Here is a 21,858-nt window from a genome sequence, read left to right on the forward strand (position 1 = left end):
CAAAGGAGGCAGGCATCTACATGGTACACATACATTATCGCATAAAACAAGCTGTAAAAAACCCTTGATATTTACTACTGTATGAGTAATAACAGTTAAAAATGGCACACTGATTTTCAGGACACAGTGATAAAGTCTTCAAGGAAAGCAGGTCAGGAAAGGGGTATGGGGTGGCAAGACTTTAGCTATAAAATATTTTATTTTCAATAAGAAAAAAATTAAAGCAAATTCCTTAAAATGTCAAGATGAAACCTTTTAGGGCTGTGCAGAAAGCACTAACCCAGCAGGTCTGGCTGCTGAGCCCTCGCCGCTCTGAGGGACACTGGGACCATGAATGACCCCTGGCCGAGTCCTGGGAACACAGACCTCAGAATGTTCTTTCCGTTACTGATGGACTGATGGTTCTGTGGTGTACACCTGGAGCAACAGACCATGCTGTACCAGTTTGTCAGGGTCGCTATGCACAAACATCAAGATTGACGATATGCACCTGGTTTCATTACTGGGGTCCTGAGTTTCAGCTGTCTTAACTGGCTGCCAGCAGGATGTGCCTGTGAACCGCCCCCCACCCCAGCCTCACATCCAGACACTCAAATGGGTTTCTCTGGGCAGGGGAGAGAGATTCCGCACATGTCCCTGTCGTCTGCTGCCAGAGAGAAAGTACATCGTGTGCGGTCCTGGACGAGACTTGTGCCAGACCTCCCTAGACTCCCTGATGCGTATCTTTTTCCTGTTGCTTCTCCTCTGTATTCTTTACTGTAACAAATTTTAGCCATGAGTATAATTTGCTATGGAGTATTGTGAGTCCCTCTAGCACAATGACCAAACTTGGGTGATGGTGGGAATACCAAATCAAGGGAATATAGGTTTGACAGGGTAAAAAAGGAAGTCAATAGCTTCCATAGAAAAACCACTGTAAACTGTTTGGTATGTATGCCTGCTTTTTCCTATGCACACGCAACACATATTATTCCTTTTACCAAAATTGGTACTATAATCACACAGAAGTTACTCGATTTATCTTGGACATCTTTCCATACAAGAGCATATAGACTTGCCTCATTCTTTGTGAGTCTGTGTAAAATTTCATATTTACCTCATTCTTAACAATTGCTGCACGGTATTTCAAACATACCATAATGTGTTTAACCAATTTCCTATGAACTAACATCTGGGTTGCTAAATTGATCCTAATTTTTCCATCTTACAAATAATGTTATATCATGAAATCTTTGTGCACATGTGAGCAAGTAGTTCTATGCGATAAAGTCCTAAAAGTTAAACTGCTGAGCCAAAAGAGATTAGTAGATAACTGTAATAACATATAACTAGAAAAAGGCACACTCCCTCAGACACCAATAGAATATATGGTATACCTACCACCCTTTTCACTGTCACAGTGGGAAGCATCAAACTGTGCATCATCGTTCGGAATATGGACTCGAGCAACCACAAGATGATTCTGCTCATCAGATGTGTGAGTCCCCAGCACTAGCCAATGAAGGGCATAATCCTTTCCTTCCGGTCTGTTTAGGAAAGAAAATAAGTCACACTAATCCTACAGGAAACCAGTTACTAACAAATGCAATCCATTACCAATCTCCATACCCATAATCATGACTTCTCACTTAAAAAATATCTTCCAACTTAGTACATTAGATATTCCTAATTTTCCAGTAAGAGACAAGATAGAATGTTAAGTTTAAGCATCAAGTCCAAAAAACTGGGTTTAAATCCTGAATCAAACTAAAATTAGCTATATGCAATTCCTTAAATCACAACTTCCTGTGGACCTCAGTGTCTTCACCTAAAAAACAGGTTATGAGGGCAAATGGCATGATGAGAAAACGCTTTATTGACGTTCACGGTGCTTAATGTTGGAGGGCCAAGATGTACGGCTCTGGGCCCCAACACTAGACAAGTTAGGCTATTTATGTTTGTTCCTAAATTTTAGTTGTTGAAAGGATTTAGTGGTTTTTAAAAGAGGTGTGAGGGTTGCTTCTATGAATGTAATTTAGTAATAACTTAAAAAATACAAGGCGAGGGGCACCCGGGTGGCTCAGTTAGGTGTCCGACTTCAGCTCAGGTCATTATCTCAGTTTGAGTTGGAGCCCCATGTCTGTCCCTGCGCTGACAGCTCAGAGCCTGGAGCCTACTTTGGATTCTGTGCCTCTCTGCCCCTCCCCTGCTCACACTGTCTCTCTCTCTCTCTCTTTCTCTCTCTCTCAAAAATAAACATTAAAAAATTTTTTTTTAATTTTAAAATGGTGAGATTTTACTAAGATTTGGCTTAAAATAAAAAAGAACAATAAGTACATATACAACTCCAAAACCAGAACAAAGCAACCATGGTTAAGCAATAACAGGTTGTTTGAAAAAAAGACAGGAGTCTTAGTTGATGTATGTTCAGTGCCCAAGAACAGCATATGGCTATCAAAAAAGATAGTTCCATCTTAGGTGAACTTACATGGGGAGGGAGAGGCAATGCATGGGAGCACTCACCCACTTAAGTTTAAATGAAAAAAAAAACATACCTAGAAAATAGACTCAAAGCAACTGTACTTTAGGAGGACTTAGACAAAACGAAATCTGTTCTGTACAGGGAATACTAATTCAAAACAAAAGGGAACTTCAACATATCTCAGTAGAACCATTTGAAAAGAAATGGAAATGCTTGGGAGAAAGGAGGCACCACAGAGCAATGTTAAGGCTGACATAAAAGGAAGTCACTTTTCATAGGGTTAAACAGAAATAACAGGTTCTAAGGAGCACGGTCCCAACATGGAATGGAGGACCTGAAAAATTCCTCGACTCTAAATTCAATTTGGGTTTTCCTTAACACTATAACCATATAAGGATTTTTCTTTTTCCCTGTAAATCCTTTCATCTCCATCATTAAAATACAAACCTATTTTCCTGAACCAATCAATATTACAAGGTTTCCCTCCAATGCTGAAGGCACCTAAAGCCACAGAAGCACTAATGTTAAAAGACCTTGTCCTTCTGCAGCGCCAGCATCTTTTGATCACTTTGACTTCACTGCTAAGAAATTTCTCTAACAATAACAGATTGTCACAAGGTTATTATTCTCAGGAGCACTGTCTTAGCGGCAAAAGACTGACAACAACCTAAATATCCATCAATAAGGCACTGGTGACATAAATTATAGTATATCCATAAATGGCATTCTGTGGAGGCCTTAAAACAAGAGAGTGTATTGGGGAGCCTGGGTGGTCAGTTAGGTGTCAGACTCTTGATTTTGGCTCAGGTCATGATCTCCCGGGTTTGTGGGTTCAAGCCCCTCATTCGGTTCCTCGTGCTGTCAATGCGGAGCCTGCTTGGGATTCTCTCTACCCCCCACAGGCTCTCACTCCCTGTCTCAAAAACAAACAAACTTAAAAAACCCACCAAAACCCAAGAGTATATTTAAGCATGCTGATAGGAAAAAGTCTCCCATGTAAACCACCAATTGAAAAGTCAAGTGAATAACTTGCTACATAAAAAAAGATGGAGGGGAGGGGCACCTGGGTGGCTCAGTCGGTTAAGCGTCCAACTTCAGCTCAGGTCATCTCACAGTCTGCGAGTTCGGGCTCTGTGCTGACAGCTCACAGCCTGGAGCCTGCTTCAGATTCTGTGTCTCCCTCTCTCTCTCTGCCCCTCCCCTGCTCATGCTCTGTCTCTGTGTCTCAAAAATAAATAAAAACATTTTTTTAAATTTATAAAAAAGATAGAGGGGAGATATGTGTAATGTATTTTATTCTGGCAGGAAGAGTTAAAAAAAAAAATGACGGTCTCTGCTCTGGGTAATGAGACCAAGAGAATAGGGGACATGGAAAGGGGATTTATTTATTTTTTTACTCTATGCACTTCGTACCATCTGAATTTGAATGATTACAAAGCGTTTTAGGTAAAGACTTAAGTTAGTCTCAATATGTTTAAGAAATTATCTAATAAAAGATATGGGTTAGAGGTGCCTGGGTGGCTCAGTCGGTTAAGTGTCCGACTTCAGCTCAGGGCATGATCTCACGGTTCTTGAGTTCAAGGCCTGCGTCAGGCTCTGTGCTGACAGCTTGGAGCCTGGAGCCTGCTTCAGATTCTGTGTCTCCCCCTCTGTCTCAAAATAAGTAAATATTTAAAAAAAACTAAAAAGAATAAAAGATACAGAATAAAATTATTTTCTTTTATTAAAAATTTTTTAATGTTTTTATTTACTTTTGAGACAGAAAGAGACAGAGCATGAGCAGGGGAGGGGCAAAGGGAGAGGGAGACACATAATCTGAAGCAGGCTCCAGGCTCTGAGCTGTCAGCACAGAGCCCGACGCGGGGTTCAAACCCACAGACTGAGATCATGACCTGAGCTGAAGTCGGACGCCCGACCAACTGAGCCACCCAGGCGCCCCTAAAATTATTTCTTAAAAATACCTAAATGAAAATTTTTACAAGGCAAATCCACTATGTGGACAACTAACGAACTCAGTTTAAGGACAATAGCTTAGAAAGTACAAGTAGTTACTGGGAAGTATGTATGTAGGTAGAAGGCAGGCCTTATGAGGTTGACCAGAGTCTAGTTCCTCAAAGACCCAGGCAGTAAGAGCAGCCAATATTTCCACTGTTCCATATAGTAACAAAACATAGTCACATTCCCTTATACCCAAACAGAATCCTGCAAAGCACCACATAGCTATCCTCAACATCCAAGAATGTAGGCAGGCTGGCTGGCATTTTCTTGCATTCCCAGAGCCACTGCACACCCCACAACCAGACCCCACTTCTTTGTAATGCAAAGAATACCATGGAATACATAATTTAAGGTATTTTCTGTTCTGTTCCTAAGTGTTCATATGCAAGCAGTATCTGGGAGGATGCCTAGCTGGCTTAGTCAGTGGGACATCCAACTCTCGATCTTGGAGTTGTAAGTTCGAGCCTCACATTGGGTGTAGAGATTACTTAAAAATCTTGGGGCACCTGGGTGGCTCAGTTCGTTCAGCGTCTGACTCTTGATTTTGGCTCAGATCGTGATCTCACAGCTGGTGGGAGGGAGCTCCACATCAGGCTCTGTGCTGAAGTCCCAGAGCCTGCTTGATATTCTCTCTCTGCCCCTCCCCCCAAACTATATTATAAAAAAACCCAAGAAAATAAAAATCTTAAAAAAAAGCAGTATCTGGGCTAAGAACATAGAGATCATTTTTAAAATTGCTACACAAAACATATCACAGATAATATTTTTAAAAGACTCGAGTAAGCAGTTTGCACTGAAATCCAAATGGAGAAAGTTACTACACTCTAATAAATTATTTCTCAACAATGGGGTGGGAAAATCAGCATCAGTCACCACTTACTGTGTACTTACTCTGTGCCAGCACTTTAACAGTGCCTAATCTCATTTAATGCCCTCAAATACAGGCAGTCAGAACCTAGAGCACCTCCATTTACACATCAGACGACTTGGGAATGGATATTGACCAACTTGCCCTAATTTGGGTACTGAAAAGTAGGGGGCAGGATTCAAACTCAGGTCTCTAACCTTACAGTCTCACCCACCCCCGCTGTTTTCTACTGTTCAGGTAGGTCAGAAAGATCCAAGAGAATACAAGTTAAGCTGTTAAAGTTTTTAATTTACTTAACAGAAATACACAGAGTCAAACGTACATGGTACTCTAAAGGAGAACCTGAATACCTTCAGGTATTTGATGCTCAAAAGTGTTATGTCAATGCTTAGAAGTCTCCATTATTTATTTCTTGGCTACTCTTCCCACATCTGTATATTTACACTGCAATTTTTGGGAACCCCAATGGAAGCCCCTACCTGTATGTAGGACAATGTTTGCATATGGGAGTCTGACCTTTATTTTATCTTATAAGATTAACTGGGTCTTGAAGTGCCTCAGTGGCTCAGTCGGTGGAGTGTCAGACTCTTGATTTCGGCTCGGCTCATGGTCTAACAGTTTCGTGGGCTCCAGCCCTGCACTGGGCTCTGTGCTGATGGTGTGGAGCCTGCTTTGGAGTTTTCTCTCTCTGTCCCTTCCCCACTCATGTTTTCTTCCCCCCCCCCTCAAAATAAACTTAAAAAAATTAAATACAATTAACTTGCTCGTATTTTCATAACTTGTCACAAAATCCCCTTCATAGACTAGTGTCGTCAATCCTCATTAAGTCATATACTCACATTACCTAAATTGAATAGTTTTAAAGTTCATGGCCAAATTCCTACTAGAAAAAGTGCAAGCATATGAGAAAGGTAGTCTAGTACAGGAGTTACCTCAACTCTGGGGCACCCAGATTGGGCTCAGAATCCCACTTCGCCACTTACCAGTTGTGTGATCTTGGGGATGTTACTTAGCTCTATCCCAGTTTCCACCACAGTACAAGGAGGATAAAATCACAGTACTGTTCTGAGTATTAAACCAAATTAGCAGGACACAAAACTCTTCACATGGACCATACCCTATTCTAAATGTTCAATAATGACAGCACTTATTACCAGAGAAATTTAAGAAACAGCCGAAAAGAACACTCTTACGAAGATCAACAACAACCTCAAAGTGTTTTCCACGCTATTAGCCAATAACCTCTTTTCTTCAGTGAACTGTTGCTAAATTCTTTTCCCCTTTGTCCATTAAAATCTATTCATATTGGGGGCTGATTACATGAGTGTGCTCGCTTTGTAAAAATCCATCAAGCCGTATGCTTACGATTTGTGCACTTTTCCTGTAGATATTCTATTTTTCAATAAAGTTTTAAAGAAATCCATTAGTCTAGGGCCCCCCAAAATGCTGCTCTGTATTGAAACCCAAGAAACATCAAATATGTTAGGTGTTTTCTACAAATATCATTAAACGCACACATTCTTTACCCCCACGCTTACATGTCAGAAATCATCCCACAAATCACTTAAGTTTTGAGAATAAAAACCACCTGCCAGTTCATCCAAGAGCTAAATTGATTACACGCTCATGTTCTATGTGTAAAATGCTGAAACTTGGAAATTCAGGACAATAGCTAAATTTACGCAAAGTAAAAGTTGCCAGAAACCCTTACTTAGTCACTTCAGGAAGCCACTGAACGGTAAGACTCGGCCACTGAAGAGCATGGGTCATAACCAGGTCATACAGAAACGGCGTATTCTTCTTCCAGATTTTATATTCTTCATTGATGACACGCTCCTCCACAGTATCTTCAAACACTGAAATTTGGAGAAAGCCCATACAATTAAGCGGCTGAGAGAAATCGAAGTCAGAATCTGTACACAGATACTGGAGGTCACCTCGAGATGGCCACACCTAACCTACTCTTTAGCTTTACATCTAATTTGGACGCAAACTAACTGCTCTTCCAGAACGCGGAGAAAATATTTATTAACACCAGGAAGCTTATTTTTTGCACCTAGAAATCAATACCGCTTGTGTGTACAGAATTGAGCAATTACACGGACAACGATTCTGTTTTGCCAGTTACAGCTGTTCGCACCTGTTCTAAGATGACGACTCGTACGTACAGGGGCTCCACGACCCACCCGGGGAGCCGAATCCACGTGTAGCAGAAACCCCTCGGCCCGCTCCCTCCATCCCCCACCAGGAGCGGCCTCCGCTCCCACGAAGCCCGCGTCAGCAGCCATAGGCCGGCGTGTTCCAGAATCCCCCGGACAAGGGCCGCGACCCTGAAGCGATCGACGCGCGCGCGTGGAAGGAGCTGCCGTGCCCGCTTTCCGGCGGTGGAGGCCGCCTCCGCCCGAGAGCCAAGGGCGCCGGAGGGAGCGCCGCCGCCGGAGGGGGGAGGGGAGTTGGGGGGGCGGGGGAGGGAAGGGGGCCCAACCCGCGGCCCCGCGCCCGGCTCCGGAAGTGCTCAGAGCCCTCCGCGCCGCGGTCCCGTCCAGCGTAGGCCCCTCGAGGCGCGCGCCTAGCCTCGCGCCCGGCCCCGCCCCCTGCTCCTCACGCCAATTCGCGCCTTTCGCCGGCGCGTGCCGCGGCCTCGCGCGCCCGCCGCCCCCCGCGGTCCCGGCGCGCGCCGCCCCGCAGGGCCTCTTACTCTCTTTACTCGCCATCTTGCGTCGGGTCGTTCGCCCCTCGCCGCCGCCTCGGACTCCCCTCGCTAGCCAACAGCAGCCCAACCACAGGCGCTCCTGCCTCGCCCAGGCGCGTCCACTTCTAGCTCTCGAAGCGCGAGCTCCGTCTTACAGCCTGGGTGCTCCCCAGACGCTGCGTCCTTCTCTCCTGCCTCCTCCCCGCTCGCGGGTACCGAGGTCTGAGGCGCTCTTCTCTCTCTCTCCAAACTTGGAACGAGACTTTTCAACCCGCGCCTCCCAGCCCGCCCAGGCAGCTGAGCGCAGGCGCATCCGCCCTGGGAAAAGTGAGAGGCGGTGGAGAGGCGGGCCTGGGAGCCAACGGCTCCATGGTTTTGACCAATGAGGTGCGGCAGGCGGGTTCACGCGGCGTTTGGAGGCGGGCTTCTGGGGGTGGGCGGGGCGTTCCGCGGCAGGAAGTTGGCGAAGCGCAGGCGCGAGGACTCGCCCAGCGCTCCCAGGGCCCGGCGCGGGGGCGGATGGGGGCGCGCGGGGGTGGGGCGGATGGGGGCGCGGCGTGCGAGCGGCGCGGGGGCTGCGAGCCCCGAGGCCACGGGGCGTGGCTGCTTGCAGAGGCCGAAGCGATGGGGTGGGAGGGGGGTAGGGAGACTGCCGCCGCTTAGCCAAGCAAAATCTCACAGCGAGAGAGGAAAATGGTTTCTAGTCTCGAGAGATTACTGTGCCCTCAAAGTCTCCCCGATAATCACGGGCATGCAATTCTGTGCACCCTGAAAGGTTTCCTTTCCAGCCGACTGACTTTTCCTGGGGCCCGGTCGAGTGGAGGTGGGGTTCGTTGGAGGCGAAAGGAATCTTTTACAGAGGCCGCGGGCGTTTTCGACTGCTGAAGCCGCCGGGCCTCCCTGTTAGGCTAAACCTGCGGCCTGTGCTGGCACAGGCCGCCAACGGCCCGAAGTTGACTTGAATTACATTTTCGTTTGTTCGCGTATTTGGGTCTTTAAAATGATTTGCGGCCTCTCCAACTGCAGAGAATTTTGGCCCTACCCCGGCGTTCTTGTCTCCGTCCCAGGCCGGGACCCTGCTGAGTCATTCTTGTCACCTGCAGGGGTCCCGGGGCAACCCCTCTCCACGATTGGCGAAGCTGGGGAGAGCTGCCCTAAGCTGACCCGGGATGGCTTGCTTTGAGCCCTGCTCTACCTTGGAACTTGGTAGCCCTGGAGGAGTGCGTTCGGGCGCGTGGGTGAGGAGAAAGTGGACTGCAAGGCCAGATGGGCCAGGAGCACAGGGTACGGGGTAGGGGTAGGTGGCCGAGATGCCTACGTGCATAGGGAACCTCAGTGTGCATCCAGACTCTGGGAGAGGCTCCCCCTGCAAAAGCACCCCGGAACATTTGCTGCCTTTATATTTTCCAAGTGCGACCATGGTGATTCTCAAGCGAAATTGTTCAGTTGCCCCTGTGATGCCCACTTTTCTGATTGGGAAACACACTCAGACGTTACTCTACTCGATGGCAGAACCAGTAATATTACCTTATATAGAAATTTATTGTGTGGTGCCTCTGCTTTCCAGTAGGTTACAATTCATTATTATAACACTCTGCCTTCGTGTCGGGCCTAAGAGACTAAAGCTGGGGCAGGGGCGGGCGGGGGAGGGGGGGCCGCGACTAGAAAGGGACGAGGGTTGGAAGGGCGTTTAAATAGTACAGTTTTCATATTCTAGAACAGTGGTTGGCAAAAGTTTTTCTGCAAGGGGCCAGGAGAGTAAATATTTCAGGCGTTGGAAGCAACTACTCAGTCAGCTCTGCCACCTTATAGTGAGAAAGCAGCCCCAGCCAATATGGATGAACCTGGCTCTATTCCAATAAAACTTTATAGACACCGAAATTTCATATAAATAATTTTCACATCAATTTCACGTGCCACAAAATATTGATTTATTTTTCAACTACATCAACATGGAAAAATCATTCTTAGCTCGTGGGTCATACTAGAGCAGGTAGTAGGTTATATTTAGCCAGAGGACCCTAGTTTGCCCACCTTGTTCTAGAATAATTGTCTTATGGCTTTGCTTCAATGGGAACATCCTCATGTGCACGGCAAGAGAAGGCTTGGCAGACAATTTCCAGTCTCCCTTTAATCTATTTTACTTATATCTGATGGGTAGGCATGATTTCCAAAACCTATTACATGTGTAGAGGGTTGAAAGAAATCTTCCCAGACCATATGGCTTTAAAATCTTTATACCGTCCACCTGAGGGTCAGAGAGGGGAGTATGAAGCAGATATTTTGGGAGTTTCTGAAAATATTCAGGCACTATCATACACCTAATCCAAAAGTATCATGTACAACATATTTTATTAACTGGATTTTTTGTTGTTGTTAAGTAGAATCTGTCGATTCTGTTTCTCTAATTTTTTTGGTCTTTGGTTTTTCTGGCCAGGTATCTTTTTGCCTCAGTAATTAATGTTTCCCTTCAAATTGCTTAACTGTTAAGTTTTGCTTTTGTTTTTCACCCCAACTTTTTAGCTCCAGTCCTAATCTTTTCTCCCACTTTCTCTTTGTCTCCCACTCAACTAGGTCTGCTAAATGAGTAAGGCACCAACAGGTGCATGCACAAAGTATGCTCTCTTACCGAAGATGCTCTGTTTAGGTAACTTTCTCTAAGACTGTTGACATCAAAGTGGCTGTATTGTCAGCTGCCACTTTCTCCATGCTTACAGTGTTTTACAGACTATTATACTTGTGTATAAACTGAAATGAGTTACACAGAACCGTACTGACCTTTACTATGTGTGATATAGTCTGATATTTTCTTTTGTTGGAGAAATATACAGATCACCCTATACATTGATTTTTGTGATCGCACTTAGTCACAACTTGAAGTTTGAAAAACAGGGACACTTGGATATTTTTGAAACCTTTAGCCAGTCCCTGGCTTTTATAAAATAGCAACACGCCCTCATCCACCCCCACAGGTAATCACATTCTAACCCCTTTACTCTATCTTCTTTTTTCTCATAGCGCTTATCACCACCTGACAAATGTTTGTTCATAGGTTATTCCCCCTACACTAAAAAATATAAATTGCAGGATCTGTGTTTTGTTATATTCCCAACCTGGACCAGTGCTTACCACGTGAGGAAGCTCAGGCAGAGAATGGTGGTTTTTTGCCAAGGTCACATAGCTAGTGAGTGTTGGACTTGGAATTTGAATTCAATTGGCCTTATATTAAGACAGCAAAATGGATCCTATGTGATAGAATGAACTGTTTACCAAAAGAAACAAGAGAGGGAAATAATACCTCGATATTCTGTGTTCATAAGCAATCTTCACTCATTTTTGGTGAAAATCTTAGCCATTCAAAGAAATTGTGGAATACCTACTGTGTGTCATGCATTGTTCTGGGAACTGAAGATACCTGAAATAAGACATACAGAGCTCCTGCTCTGTATTCCTTTATTTTTGTACATATATCCCTTCTATTTTATACATTCTTTTATTGTTTTTTTTTCTTATTACAAAAACAAAGCTCGTCACAGAGAAATCTGAAAATCACACGAGCAAAAGGGAGCATAAAGAATACCAATTTCATCCAAATTGTTAGGAGCAGAAGAAGATACAGAAAATATTAATAACTATCATGCCTTGGTTACTGGTATTTTGAATGATGGTTATTTTGTTATTCATATGTTGCTCTATTTTAAAAACTTCTCCAGGGGCGCCTGGGTGGCTCAGTCGGTTGCGTCTGACTCTTGGTTTCTGCTCAACACGCTGATATCACAGTTTCATGAGGTCAAGCTCCACGTCGGTCACTGCACTGACAGCACGGAGCCTGCTTGGGATTCTCTCTTTCCTCTTTCTCTGCCTTTCCCCCAGCTTGTGTGCTCACTCTCTCTCTCTCTCAAAATAAATAAATATTTAAAAAAAAATCTCCAATGGACAGACATTACTCTTAAAAGCAGGGACCCCCCCCCCCACATTTTAGAGAAAAAATATAAAAAAATGGTTGACGAGTAATGCACACAAATGAATGGTCTTGGTGTGATAGAATTCTAACTAATTTCTCTTAAAATATTGTTTAATGCACTTGTGTAAGAGGACATTGAAGGAAAATTATTATAAAATAGAATACACTGTACTTGTTTGAACTTGTACTTTTGTTTTCATTTACTATTGTGATATTAGGTAAAGTGAAGTCATTGTTTTATACTTATAAATGTGTTAATATTTAACCTTTGTGGGTGTCCCTCTGGATTTCTGAAAGGCTAGCTTATCCCGTTGTACTGGCTGTTAATGTTAAGCAACATGAGCTCTGCATTGGTGACAGTGAGTAAAGGAAATAACCTAGACCAGAATCCCTGGGGCTTAGACTTAGAATCACTGGGGCGGAGTAAATAAATATTTGTCAAACGAAAAATATTGAATAGGAAACTCCTCCTGGTCTGTCCCAGTCCATAAGTAGTGATGACAAGACTTCACACATAGAACCTTGTTTTAGAAAAATTGCTTTGAGTATTACACCCTAAGATCATTGTTCTTTTCTTCAACCTTTTAGTACACAATGCATTGTAATTTACAAGGAAAGACTGCTTCTGAAGTTCAAAATAGTGAAAATTGGTTGTAATTGCTGGCCATCATCCATTCTTCCTTCTCCAGGAAGTAGCATGCTAAATTTCTTTGAGTGAGCTCCTCTTCCTCCTTCACACTTCTTACAGGCTGGTAGGATTGTTTATCAAGATACCCCACCGTGGGGGCACCTGGGTAGCTTAGTCAGTTAAGCATCCAACTCTTGATATCAGCTCAGGTCATGATCTCACGGTTTGTGAGATCAAGCTCCATGTTGGGGCCCCGATTTGATTGCCTGGGTGGCTCAGTCGCTTCAGCGTCTGACTCTTGGTTTCTGCTCTGCACTCACAGCACAGAGCCTGCTTGGGATTCTCTCTCTCTCTCTCTCTCTCTCTCTCTGTCCCTCCCCCACTTTGGAGAGCTCTCTCTCTCTCAAAATAAATAAACATTAAAAAAAAGATACCCCACCCTCAACCAGCCTAACGGTAGGCACTTAACCCCAGTGGGGCCAGTCAGCCACACCCTTCCTGGAATGTGGATTCCATAGAGTCATGCTTGTAAATACCTCAAGGTGCCTTCCATTGGTTCCCACTTCCCAGATCTCTGGAATGGCTCTGGTTCTCACCTTTCCCAAATGGATTCCTTTGATTCTGTGAGTTCCTCATATCTTTCCATAGATTCCCTTTTTGCCTGAGGTAGCCTGAGTCCATTTGTTGCATGCAAACAGAATCCCCGATAGTCACCTAACCCTATCCCCTTCCAGCTCCAAGTCCTGAATTCAACCACAGATTCTCGTGAATAAGGAACGTGACCCTTATAGTTGGAAAGGAACTAGAAAAGATACTAAAAAGTTGGGGGGAAATTAAAAAAAAAAACTTGGCAACATTTTGTTTGCAATTGTGTAAAAGCTACAGAAGACAAAGCCATGCTAAGTATTTCAAAAAGCATATTCAATACGAAGAATTGAGTACATCGATGTTAGATGAAAGAGGGGATGACAAGGTAACCCAGATATTTGTCACTGCTTCCTGTGCCCCTAGGGCTGATATAGTGACTGCAAGCAGTTATCACGCTCAGGGCTGGGAGAACAAAAGGAAAGAAGTGGGGTTACCAGAATGGGGAGTGTGAAGGAGAGGTCTTGCTCTGGCTGGCTCTTGGACCTTTGGTGGAGGCACTCCACACAGCCCCAGATCAGATGTACTGTGGAGCTCAAGGTCAGACCACCAAGGAAGGGGTGGCCAGTGAGCATTGGTGCCTCTGTGGCGATCTGGTGTGGTATGCTGGGAAGATTGAAAGAGTCTGGAAAGAACGAAGCTGGAGACTGGAGCTATGGAGGGAGGCTGTTCACAGAAGCCAGCAACCAGAGGTGCCTTCTTCCTTCCTGTCTCCCATCAGAACCTTCCATTGACAGAACCTAGTAGAAAGGCAACGGGCTTAGGAGTTTGGGAAAAGCAGTTTGCAGAGTCTCAGCCCTGGCATCACGCAGTAGAGTAAAAAAGGGTTAGTTTAGAGCTGAGAGATGGTGGCAGGTAAATAACCACGACAAAAGCATGCTTTGCTTTTAAGAGGATCAGTAGTGGTTTTTGAAAATAGAACTCCCTAGACAATTGGAAATTTTCAATATATCTGTGACTAAACGTAAATTGCATCATTAGTGTACTTTATGCCGAAAGACATAAAGGGCACAAATTTCAAACCTGTAACATGTTCTCTGGCCCTTAGTGATGGCATATGGATGTATCAGTTGGAAAATTTGTCTCCTAATACATATTTATGACGTACAAGAGGTACAGCAAGATTGTTCCTTTGATTATTACAAAGAGGAAACCAGCTTTGATGTAGACCTATCTTAGTCATCAAAAGGTCTATTATTATAAGGTCATTTACAAATTCCTATTGAGAATTGCTTTTCAAAATATGCTAGGAGAAAAGCCAGAGAAATTCATTATATCATTGAGAAGATACTTTATAATTTCACTTAAGGGAAATTACACATGCTTCAAAAGTATAGACTGATTAAGCCAACAGATTTTATTTTGAAAGTTTGCAAAATTACTAGTCTTCTAAGATTAATGAATAGAAGAGGAAATTACTATACTAGTAGCAAAACAAAATGTTATATGAAAAATGCATCTATGAATGTTCATGGAAGCTTTATCTGTAATAGACAAAAGCTGAAATCAGCCTAGATGTCCCTCGACAGATGGAGAGTTCAACTGTGGCACATCCATACCACGGATTTCCACTCAGCAATAAAAGGAAAGAATCTACTGATAGACACAACTTGGACGAATCTCTAGGGAATTATGTTGCATGAGAAAGCCAATCACAGAAGATTATGTACCTTATGATTCCATTCATATGGCATTTCTGAAATGACAACATTTTAGGAATTGAGGAGAGATCACTAGTTGCTAGGGGTTAGGGATTGGGGGTGGGGATTCAGGAATGTGATGTGAATGTGACTATAAAATGACAAAGTGTTGGGGCACCTGGGTGGTTCAGTTGGTTAAGCAGTTAAGCATCTGACTCTTATCTTGGCTCAGGTCATGATCTCATGGTTCCTGAGATCAAGCCCCAAGTTGGGCTCTGCGGTGACGGCAAGGAGCCTGCTTGGGATTCTCTCTCTCCTTCCCTCTCTTTCCCTCCCTCACTTGCATGCACGCGCGCACACACACACACACACTCTCTCTCTTTTTCTTTTTTTTTTTTTTAATTTTTTTTCAACGTTTTTATTTATTTTTGGGACAGAGAGAGACAGAGCATGAACGGGGGAGGGGCAGAGAGAGAGGGAGACACAGAATCGGAAACAGGCTCCAGGCTCTGAGCCATCAGCCCAGAGCCTGACGCGGGGCTCGAACTCCCGGACCGCGAGATCGTGACCTGGCTGAAGTCGGACGCTTAACCGACTGCGCCACCCAGGCGCCCCTCTCTCTCTTTTTCAAAACAAATAAACTTAAAAATTGTTAATTAAAACTTAAAATTAAAAATGGTGTGCAGTAACAATAAAAAAACCTTAGCAATGCTTTCAGTCTTGTTCCATTTATTAACTGAGGAAAGACAATAGTTCCTACGTGTGTGATTTTTTAAAACATTTTAATTATGGACAACTGAAAACAAATACAAAAGAAAATAATTGAATGAACCCCCATGTGCACACCATCCAGCTTTGATAATTATCACTCATGGTCAAAGGTGTTTCGTCTGTACCCCCATCCACTCCTGCTATCCCTCATTATTTTGATGTACATATCACATCTCATATTATGTCATCTGTAAATATTTCTTTATGCATCTCTAAAATGTAAGAGTTCCTGGGGCACCTGGGTGGCTCAGTCGGTTAAGCGTCTGACTTCGGCTCAGGTCATGATCTCGTGGTCTGTGAGTTTGAGCCCCGCATTGGGCTCTGGGCTGACAGCTCAGAGCCTGGAGCCTGCTTCGGGTTCTATGTCTCCCTCTCTCTGCCCCTCCCCCACTTATTCTCTCTCTCTCTCTCTCTCTCTCTCTCTCTCTCTGTCAAAAATAAATAAACCTTAAAAAAAAAAGTAAGAGTTCCTTTTTCTTTTTTTTTTTTTTTTTTTTTTACCAAGGATGTTGTGTTATAGGGGTTTTACATTTTTTTTAATGTTTTATTTATGAGAGAGAGACAGAGTACAATGGGGAAGGGGCAGAGAGAGAGTGAGACACAGAATCCAAAGCAGGCTCCAGGCTCTGAGCTGTCAGCCCAGAGCCTGATGTGGGGCTTGAACTTGTGAACCACGAGATCATGACCTGAGCCGAAGTTGGATGCTTAACCGACTGAGCCACCCAGGTGCCCCAAGTTTTACATTTTTAAAAAGTAATTTCTATGCCCAACGTGGGGCTTGAACTCACAACCCCAAGATCAAGAGGCGTGTGCTCTATTGACAGAGGCAGCCAGGTAGCCAGGCACTCCAAGTTCCTTTTTTGAAAAACTTCAAAATAACAACAATACATTCTCACATACAAAAAAAAATGTAGCTATTCCTTGATATCAATATCCAGCCAGCATTTATATTTATTGACTTTCTCTTAATAAAGGTGTATGCTTTAGCTTAATTTATGTACAATAAACTGCACCTATTTAGTTGAGTGTCTGACTCTTGGTTTCCATTCAGGTCATGATCTCATGGTCGTGGGATCGAGCTCCATGTCAGGATCTGTGCTGACAGTGTGGAGCCCGCTTGGGATTCTCTCTATGCCCTTCCACCACTCTCTCAAAATAAATAAACAAAATAATACTCTAATAAAAATTTTTAAAAATTTAAAAAAGAAATTAAAAAGTTAACATCATAGAAACGGAGAGTAGAAAAGTGGTTGCTATAAGCTGAGGGTGGGCGAAATAGGGAGAAGTTGGTCAAGGGTACAAACTTTCTGATATGAGATGAATGAGTTCTGAGGATCTAATGTACAACGTGGTTAATAACACTGTATTGTATATTTGAAATTTGCTAAGAGAGTAGAACTTAAATGTTCTCACCAAAAAAGTTAAAACGGTAAATATGTAATGAACATGTTAACTCGGCGTGGAGAAGTCCTTCCACAATGTATATGTATAGAATCACCCCACTGTACACTTTAAATAGTTTAAAATTTTGTCGATGATGCCTCAACAAAGTTTGGGGGAAAATGCTAGAAGACAACATAGGAGAAAATCTAGGTGACTTTGGACTTAGTGATGACCTCTTAGCTATAATACCAAAAGCATGATCCACGAAAGAAAAAACAGATAACTTGGACTTCATTGTTCTATAAGCCTAAAACTGTTCAAAAACCTAATGTCTATTAATTAAAGTGTTATCCTCTGCAAGCCTCAGTTTCCTCATCTCAGAAGTGAGGAATTAGACTAGATCTCAGAATGAAATTTGGTCCTTGGAAGTAGTGATGAATGATCGCCACCCCCTGCACTTCCTAGTGTGTACTTGAGGATCGTTCTAGCGATTGCACTGACAGATCAGTGGAGCCAGCATCACTTGCTGTGCGTGTTCTGGCAAAGAGACTCACGCAGAGGTTTCCTTTATCAAGTCTTTTTGGTGATTTTTTTTTATTGTAGAGAGAGCAAGTGGGGAAGAGGGAGAGAGAGAAAGAGAGGAAGAGAATCTAAAGCAGGCTCCGTGCACAGCAGGGAGCCCCACATGGGGCTCGATTCCAGGACCCCGGGATTATGACCTGAGGTGAAATCAAGAATCAGATGCTGAACCGACTGAGTCACGCAGGTGCACTTTGGTGACTATTTATTTATTTATTTATTTGAAATTTTATTTTTTTTCAGATTTTCTGTTTATTCATTTATTTTTTTGCCATTTATTTATTTTTTTATTTTTCAATATATGAAATTTATTGTCAAATTGGTTTCCATACAACACCCAGTGCTAATCCCAAAAGGTGCCCTCCTCAATACCCATCACCCACCCTCCTCTCCCTCCCACTCCCCATCAACCCTCAGTTTGTTCTCAGTTTTTAAGAGTCTCTTATGCTTTGGCTCTCTCCCACTCTAACCTCTCTCTCTCTCTTTTTTTTTTTCCTTCCCCTCCTCCATGGGTTTCTGTTAAGTTTCTCAGGATCCACATAAGAGTGAAACCATATGGTATCTGTCTTTCTCTGTATGGCTTATTTCACTTAGCATCACACTCTCCAGTTCCATCCACGTTGCTACAAAGGGCCATATTTCGTTCTTTCTCACTGCCATGTAGTACTCCATTGTGTATATAAACCACAATTTCTTTATCCATTCATCAGTTGATGGGCATTTAGGCTCTTTCCACAATTTGGCTATTGTTGAGAGTGCTGCTATAAACATCGGGGTACAAGTGCCCCTATGCATCAGCACTCCTGTATCCCTTGGGTAAATTCCTAGCAGTGCTATTGCTGGGTCATAGGGTAGATCTATTTTTAATTTTTTGAGGAACCTCCACACTGTTTTCCAGAGTGGCTGCACCAATTTGCATTCCCACAAAGTGGAAGAGGGTTCCCGTTTCTCTACATCCTCTCCAGCATCTGTAGTCTCGTGATTTGTTCATTTTGGCCACTCTGACTGGCATGAGGTGATCTCTGAGTGTGGTTTTGATTTGTATTTCCCTGATGAGGAGCGACGTTGAGCATCTTTTCATGTGCCTGTTGACCATCCGGATGTCTTCTTTAGAGAAGTGTCTATTCATGTTTTCTGCCCATTTCTTCACTGGGTTGTTTTTCGGGTGTGGAGTTTGGTGAGCTCTTTATAGATTTTGGAGACTAGCCCTTTGTCCGATATGTCATTTGCAAATATCTTTTCCCATTCCGTTGGTTGCCTTTTAGTTTTGTTGGTTGTTTCCTTTGCTGTGCAGAAGCTTTTTATCTTCATAAGGTCCCAGTAATTCATTTTTGCTTTTAATTCCCTTGCCTTTGGGGATGTGTCGAGTAAGAGATTGCTACGGCTGAGGTCAGAGAGGTCTTTTCCTGCTTTGTCCTCTAGGGTTTTGATGGTTTCCTGTCTCACATTCAGGTCCTTTATCCATTTTGAGTTTATTTTTGTAAATGGTGTGAGAAAGTGGTCTAGTTTCAACCTTCTGCATGTTGCTGTCCAGTTCTCCCAGCACCATTTGTTAAAGAGACTGTCTTTTTTCCATTGGATGTTCGTTCCTGCTTTGTCAAAGATGAGTTGGCCATACGTTTGTGGGTCTAGTTCTGGGGTTTCTATTCTATTCCATTGGTCTACGTGTCTGTTTTTGTGCCAATACCATGCTGTCTTGATGATGACAGCTTTGTAGTAGAGGCTAAAGTCTGGGATTGTGATGCCTCCTGCTTTGGTCTTCTTCTTCAAAATTACTTTGGCTATTCGGGGCCTTTTGTGGTTCCATATGAATTTTAGAATTGCTTGTTCTAGTTTCGAGAAGAATGCTGGTGCAATTTTGATTGGGATTGCATTGAATGTGTAGATAGCTTTGGGTAGTATTGACATTTTGACAGTATTTATTCTTCCAATCCATGAGCAGGGAATGTCTTTCCATTTCTTTATATCTTCTTCAATTACCTTCATAAGCTTTGTATAGTTTTCAGCATACAGATCTTTTACATCTTTGGTTAGATTTATCCCTAGGTATTTTATGCTTCTTGGTGCAATTGTGAATGGGATAAGTTTCTTAATTTGTCTTTCTGTTGCTTCATTGTTAGTGTATAAGAATGCAACTGATTTCTGTACATTGATTTTGTATCCTGCAACTTTGCTGAATTCATGTATCAGTTCTAGCAGACTTTTGGTGGAGTCTATATGGTATAGATTTTCCATGTATAATATCATGTCATCTGCAAAAAGCGAAAGCTTGACTTCATCTTTGCCAATGGAACACAACAAGAACGCGAAATTAAGTATCAGTTGTATAAATTGTAGATTGTCTGTGGATGTACTACACCACCATTAAAAATGATGATATAAGTTCTAGCTCAGTGGTTCTCAACCTGGGGCGGTTTTGCCTCCCAAGGGACATTTGGCAACGTCCAGAGACATTTTTGGATTGTCATGACTGGGGGAGGGGAGTGCTACTGACATCTAGTGGGTACAGCCCAGGGCTGCTAATTCCCATCCTACAGTGCACAGGACAGCCCCCAATGCAAAGAATAGTTCCCAAATATCAGTAGTGCTAAGGTTGACAGACCCTAGTCTAACCAAATGTCTGTATCTCTGTGGAAGCTTTACCTCCTTCCTACATATCTGTAACTAATTGTTTTTGAAGCATTTTCTCTCTTCCTCATACTTGGAATAGAGATATTTATGTTCATGTCTTATTTTCCTTTCTAGGTAGAAAGCTCCTTTTCACAGACGGGATATGTGCCTGGTTCATCTCACTATAAACCAGCAACCAGACCACTTTATGCCTTGTGATTGTTTAATAAATATTTGTTGAATTATTACATAAGAAAAAGATATCATGACTCTGTAATTATTGAAATGGAAAGATGCTTGCAATATATTTAATGGGGAAAAAAAGGTTACAAAATGGTATGAGTGATCTCCAGATTAAGTGCAATTCCTATCCAATCTTAGCAAACTTCTTTGCAGAAATTGATAAGCTGACCCTCAAATGCAGATGGAAGGAAGGCCAAGGGAACTGGAAAAGCCAAAACAATCGTGAACAAAGTTGAAAGACTCACACTGCAGAACTCTCAGAATAAATTATAGGACTACATCTTTGTGGCCTTGACTTAGGCAATTTCTTAGATATGATATCAAAAGTACAAGTGACAAAAGATAAACTGGACTTCATCAAAATCAAAAACTTCTGTGCTAATGATACCATAATGACAGGGGAAAGACAACCCAATGAATGTGAAAAAAAAATTGGAAATCATATATCTGATAAATGTATCCAGACTATACAAAGGACCCTTACAGCTCAATAACAAGAGAAAACCCAATTTTCAAAATGGGCAAAGGATCTCAATAGACATTTCTCGAATAAAGATGCATAAATGGCTGATGTAGGGGAAGAAAAAAAATTTTGCCTCTGCCCTTCTGAATTTTCTACCAGGGCCCCTGTAACAAAAGACAGATTAGCAAGAGAAAAGCATACAAATTTATTTAATATAGGTTTCATGTGACACAAATGCTTTTGTAAGGAAACACAGACCTGAAGAAGCAGTTAAACCCGAGTACTTTTATGCTAGGTTTGATGAAAAATGGACAATCGTGGAAAACTGTGATGAAACAAAAAGGGTATGAATGTTCTGTCACCAACAGGCACGTGAAGAGGAAAACAGAAATAAAACCACAAGATGCCACTTCACACCCCCAAGAAGGGCTGGCTTTGTTCATATTAGCCAAAAAGTAGAAACAACCAAATGCCCATCAATCGATGAATGGATAAATAAAACGTGGTATCTATGCAATGGAGTATTATTTGGCAGTAAAAACAAATGAAGGCTCTCTGTGTCTTACACCATGGATGAACCCTGAAAGTACTACGATAAGTGAAAGAAGCAAGCTTCTCTTTATTTAAAATTTTTTTAAATGTTTATTTGTTTTTGAAGGAGAGAAAGAGTGTGAGTGGGGGAGAGGCAGAGAGAGAGAGAGAGAGAGAGAGAGAGAGAGAGAGAGAGAGACCCAGAATCCGAAGCAGGCTCCAGGCTCTGAGCTGTCAGCACAGAGCCTGATGTGGGGCTCGAACCCACAGAGATGTGAGATCATGACCTGAGTCGAAGTTGGATGCTTAACTGACTGAGCCACCCAGGCGCCCCTGTATGCTTCTCTTTATATGAAATGTCTAGAATAGGCAAATCCATTAG

General features: G+C 42.9%; 1 protein-coding gene across 1 annotated transcript in view; it reads left to right on the top strand.

Annotated features, from left to right (window-relative positions):
- The window catches only part of TXLNG (taxilin gamma), a 92,346-nt gene extending 71,905 nt beyond the window's left edge, over window positions 1-20,441 (top strand). The window contains exon 11 of the mRNA XM_047075950.1: window positions 20,375-20,441. Coding sequence (XP_046931906.1) covers window positions 20,375-20,427 — 53 coding nt within the window. The 3' untranslated portion in view covers window positions 20,428-20,441. The remainder of the gene's footprint in view (window positions 1-20,374) is intronic.
- The last annotated feature ends 1,417 nt before the right edge of the window (window positions 20,442-21,858 follow it).

Source organism: Lynx rufus, unplaced genomic scaffold (assembly GCF_022079265.1).
Source record: "Lynx rufus isolate CCGP_SWC_20201006 ecotype Redwood Valley unplaced genomic scaffold, mLynRuf1.p SCAF_14, whole genome shotgun sequence".
Lineage (NCBI taxonomy): Eukaryota > Metazoa > Chordata > Mammalia > Carnivora > Felidae > Lynx > Lynx rufus.